This window comes from Trachymyrmex cornetzi, unplaced genomic scaffold (genome assembly GCF_001594075.2).
Source record: "Trachymyrmex cornetzi isolate Tcor2-1 unplaced genomic scaffold, Tcor1.1 scaffold287, whole genome shotgun sequence".
Classification (NCBI taxonomy): Eukaryota; Metazoa; Arthropoda; class Insecta; order Hymenoptera; family Formicidae; genus Trachymyrmex; species Trachymyrmex cornetzi.
In genome coordinates this window covers 58,849-64,606 of record NW_017297556.1, presented here as the reverse complement: position 1 = coordinate 64,606, position 5,758 = coordinate 58,849, and the positions used below count along the sequence as shown (strand labels likewise).

Genomic DNA, 5,758 nt, shown 5'->3' with positions numbered 1-5,758 from the left:
ATCAATAATACAATGAATAAACGTTTCGGCCTTTAATATGGCCTTCTTCAGTATAACTTGCTGTTTCAGAATATAATTCAATTATGCGTGTACACCATTATCAATACATTAATTCTAATATTAAAGTAACAAAAGAATATCACATTTTGTCAATTTAAAAAGCCATTAAAACATTTGATTATAATCTTACATACAAGTAAACCGTCATATAAGAGTCAGTCTAAAATTCAATTCAAATTGCAACATATGAGATTGTCAGCGATTGTTCCCTTCAATTTAATTTAAGTTACAGTTATTTCGTCAATTTAGTAATTTAGTATACTATTTCTATTTATAATTCATATCTATCTTAAAATTATGTCGTTATTTAAAATTTCGAGTTCAGTTTCCATTTAAAAGATTACCAGAACGTGTATCATTGCAATGTAAGTAAAAGTTCCAAAACTTAAACTTAACATTTTTTTCCTTTCTCTTCTGAATCAGTCATGGAAGAAGTTACTTGTGGATAGGACAATGTTCGTCGTTTTTTTCCCTTTTTTTCCGATAATTATTCACAACAAGAATGAATTTTTTAAAAAATGATTGAAATCTGAGTTCGTTACATATATAACAACAAAAACGACGGACATTGTCCTATCCACAAGTAACTTCCTCCATGACTGATTCAGAAGAGAAAGAAAAAAAATGTTAAGTTTAAGTTTTGGAACTTTTACTTACATTGCAATGATACACGTTCTGGTAATCTTTTAAATGGAAACTGAACTCGAAATTTTAAATAACGACATAATTTTAAGATAGATATGAATTGTAAATAGAAATAGTATACTAAATTACTAAATTGACGAAATAACTAACTTAAATTAAATTGAAGGGAACAATCGCTGACAATCTCATATGTTGCAATTTGAATTGAATTTTAGACTGACTCTTATATGACGGTTTACTTGTATGTAAGATTATAATCAAATGTTTTAATGGCTTTTTAAATTGACAAAATGTGATATTCTTTTGTTACTTTAATATTAGAATTAATGTATTGATAATGGTGTACACGCATAATTGAATTATATTCTGAAACAGCAAGTTATACTGAAGAAGACATATTAAAGGCCGAAACGTTTATTCATTGTATTATTGATCGTTATGGCTTTTTTATTATATGTATCGTATTAAAAACTGCATACATGCATATCAATTAATATATAAATTATTTCACTAAAAAAATCCAGTGTGTGGCAAATGCTCATTTTTCGAATTTTGTTTTATTAAAAATCCCCACTTGACCTTGAAATGGTCATGAAAATATAGGTTCAAGGACATTGTCATGGTTTGATCTCCCCTCGACATCCAACAATTTTTCTCACAAACACTATCCGGGAAAAATTAAGATTTTTTGGTTTTCTGCTTCGATTAGGAATTTGTCTTTGAAATGACCTCTATGGTCAACTTTGACCCATAACATGGAAGTTCATCTGGACGTAAAATTTTACGCTCTTTCAAAATCCGGGATCAAAAATATGGGTTTCTATTTGAAAATTGAAAGTAGACCTTCAAATAACCTTGAAAATGAAGTGTTTTAAACATTTTTTATTTAATCGCGATGTTTCGAGTTATTTGGCTGTCTTAAGTTAAAATGAGTCACCCTGTATAGTCAATATTGGCATTACATTGGGAAATATTGGCCAATGTATCGCCAATGTAGAGTCAATATTGTGTAACGACTGATATGCAATATTGGCTATACATTGGCATCTATTATATAGTCAATAATGGCATTGCATTGGGAAATATTGGCCAATGTATCACCAATGTAGAGCCAATATTGCATAATGATCGATATGCAATATTGGCTATACATTGACATTTATTATATAGCTTATATTGGCATTACATTGGGAAATCTTGGCCAATGTATTCTCAATATAACCAATATTTAGCCAATCTTAGTCAATGTATAGCCAATGTTCTGTGTTACAAGGTAATTGCTAAAAAATCGCTGAATATTGATCTTCAATAATTTTTTACTTAAATATTATCAACAGAAAAACAGCGAGACAAAAATTGTTTATTTTCTTCTCATAAAATTCTGAGAATATTTTCAGAATTTTTTAATATCGTATTTTCTCATGTTGATAAAAATAAGAAAATGGAGTACTAAAAAGATGATAAAAAATTCTGAAAAAATTCTCAGAACTTTATGAGAAGAAAATTAATGATTTTTGTATCTTGCAGTTTTTCCGTAAAGTTGATAATATTTGAGTAAAAAATTATTGAAGACCAATATTCGGCAATTTTTAGTAATTAATATCTTGTTAATTATTGCGAAAATTGCAAAGTATTAGAGGATTTTTCGATTCAATTTAGTCCGCTCTGTCTGCACAAAAGCGCTTGGCAAAAACTTACAGGACACCCTGTATATACATATTTATTTCTATTTTTGCATATTGATTGGTAATACCAGACTGGTTTGTCTTTTTCCTGTTTTGTCAGTATATCTTTTTGTTACTCCGAACTAACCAATCAAACGTTGATCGAAGATGAACAGTGTGTACTTACTACTTTATTTTATTCTCTGTACAATTAGGAGGGAGATATGAGAGAGAGAGAGAGAGAGAGAGAGAGAGAGAGAGAGAAGCGGATTCCACAACTATTAATCCTTACAGCAACTTGTTTCTGTCGTTAGATTGCCTTGACATTAAATATTCGATATTCGTATGTATCTCTCATACGTCTTTCTTTAGTAATGAATTTTTGTTTTGGCCTAGTTGCAATCTTCGTAATCCTTGATGCGGTTTCCGTTTGGTCCACAGGTAGGAAGAATTCACGATTGTTGTTTCAAGTGTTATTTATCACTAAGAGCCTATTGTGTGAATCATTTTGCATTGTAAAATACCATTATTGCGTTATCGTGATCGTTGTGGTGATTGTTATTTACAGACTTTATTATTAAATCCAAATAAAATCCGTACAAAACAAATATATATAAAAATAAATATTTGTTCGATAGTAATATAAATTTTACATTAATTCTAATAACATCTAACTGTGATTCCATGAACTTTTGCATACATATAAAATTGTTCATGCATAAATATGTATAAATATGTATAAACATATATAAATATTCATAAATGTGTAAAATCATAAATGAAATATGTTCAAATATGTTCATACATCTCTCCTTCTTTTGTAAAATTACTTTTTAATATAATAGAAATAATAATAGTAATGTGAAAATATAAAAAATAATTAAAGGGATAATTTTCGCATTGTTTATTAAAAAAAAAAATTTTGGAAAATATAAAAAAATTGCTTATACACAATTATGCATACTTTTATATATAATTATACATAAGTAATTTTTTTATCTTTATTCAAACTTTATTTTTCTTAAAACAAGTAGTATAAAAATTATTCTTTTAATTATTTTTAATGTGTTCACATTACTATTATTATTTCTATTATGCATTAAAAAGTAATTTTACAAAGAAGGGGGATATTTATGAATATGTATGGACATATTTCATATATGATTATACATGTTTATATTAATATTTGTGTATGTTTATACATATTTATACATATTCATACATGAAAAATTTTTTATGTAATATTATATATCAGGTAAGATAATGTTAACGAGATTATACATACATATACGTATAAAATGACATATGCTTATGAAAATATCTAGCTGTATCAACTAAATATAGGCTTTATATATTTTTTAGATAATGATGATTTTTTTGAAGAAGGAAAGAAACTCAAACAATATTCGACTGTTAATTCAGGCATTGCAACTGATTCTTTTCACCAATCGTTTATAAATTGTTCCAATATTCAAAACAATTTTTTCTTGCAATCATCAAACGGCAACAAAAATAGAAATTCATTCTTGCCAAGTTGTATCACAAAACTTCCAATTTAATATTTTCTAATAATAAATTTTAATATTTTTCCTAAGAATTAATATTCCTAATAAATAACAATCCCTTTTTGAACCTTAAAACCCATATACAAAGTTGACGTAGAATCTTCTAGTTCACAACCTGTTACACAAATCTTTATACACACTACTATCACTTTATCGTACGTTAACATATTTTACAATAATACCTCATGTATTAATATGTAATGCGCCAGCGTCTGATAATAATTTTATAATTTCTTGTACTTCTACTTTTACAAAAATTTATTTTCCAGTTTCACGCCTACCGTCATTAGAGGATTTGCTATCTCTTAAGATGAAACCAGTGACACCAATATCAGAACTTAGTAAATAAATTGATATTATGTATTTTAAGAATTCATATATGCTAGAAAAACATTTACAGATATAAAAATCTAAAAATATACGTATTTAAACATTTATAAATATCCATCTAACAGGCATTTGACTGATTGATTCTATTTCCTTATTATATATAGATTTCAACACATCTTTATGTAACCAACATAAATCATAATGACATCCATAAAATAAATTTCAGAATGCGAGGAATATGTAGGCGAAATTGCGGGTACGTCTTTTATAATGTCTCCAACCGCTTCATCAGACGTGCGCAAGATAGTTCATTCTTGCGGGAGTACGAATCGTTTGGTGGTTGGTGGTACCGAGGCGCAAGTCGATGAGTTCCCACACATGGTCGCCCTGGGCAAACGTAATGCCAACGAGTTCGTCTTAATGTGCGGTGGCACGCTAATTTCACATAACTGGGTGATTTCCGCTGCGCATTGCACTCATGGAACAGAGTAAATTTTAGTACTTCTTTTGCATTAAACTATATTAAGAATATTGATGAAAAAATTTTTTTTATTTTTTTGATAGTCATTTTATTGAAAGTAACGATAAAATCTCAAAATTTGACAATACTTTTTCAGATTAATGCTGTAGTATTTTTCAGCATATTATACATCTCGAGAAAAAATTATGAAATTTTAAAAGTCTACTTGATTTTGCAAACAATATTAAGAATCTTTATTTTAGACCGCATATGTGAGAATACAATCAGTACTAGAAATTAAAAGGCCTATAATAGTCAAAGTTGGATCTTCATTGTTTAAGGAGGTTGTAAGGCAAATGCAATATGTTAAGAACTACTTGAAAAAATTACAGACTATTCTAAATTTCATTTAATAATAATACAAAAAAAAATAGAAACAATTGACCATCAAAAGTTATTTAAATAAGTAGTAATATTTTTTTAATTTCTACTCTAATATAAATATATGAAAATGTATTATAAAATAATGGTAAAAATCTCAATTTTTTTATATAAATACTCTAGGAATTCAACAATATTTTTGTAAAGTTATCTTGAGATGCAGACATTAATTGTTCAGTAAATAAATAAAATTTGTTATTTGTTATAAACTAATGGTGATTCTCAATGAACTTTGCATAAGTCATGTTTAGTACTTAATATATTTATATAAAAACATTTAGATTTTTCTTATTATTTTAACAATTTTTGTTTATAACAATAAAACTAATAACAAATAAAATAAATAACCTATAAAAATGTGTTGCTCAATAAAATCAGAATATTATGAACACAACTTTCACATGTATGTAGTTTGTTTAAAGCGAAAATATTAATATATGTGTTTTATGCCCTTACAACCTCCTTAAATCCTTAAATAATTTAATCTTGAATTACTATACAGGGTCATCGAAAAGTATCGGACCCCCCTAATATCTTCAGTTAGAATGCATTTTGGAGAAAATGTCCAATAGCAAAGTTGTATGGTTTCAAGC

At 27.2% G+C, this 5,758-nt stretch overlaps 1 protein-coding gene across 1 annotated transcript in view; it reads left to right on the top strand.

Moving 5' to 3' along the window:
- Positions 1-2,695: 2,695 nt before the first annotated feature.
- The window catches only part of LOC108762269 (serine protease snake), a 6,307-nt gene continuing 3,244 nt past the window's right edge, over positions 2,696-5,758 (top strand). Inside the window, exons 1-3 of the mRNA XM_018509202.1 lie at positions 2,696-2,810; positions 4,204-4,275; positions 4,491-4,752. Coding sequence (XP_018364704.1) covers positions 2,744-2,810; positions 4,204-4,275; positions 4,491-4,752 — 401 coding nt within the window. The 5' untranslated portion in view covers positions 2,696-2,743. The remainder of the gene's footprint in view (positions 2,811-4,203; positions 4,276-4,490; positions 4,753-5,758) is intronic.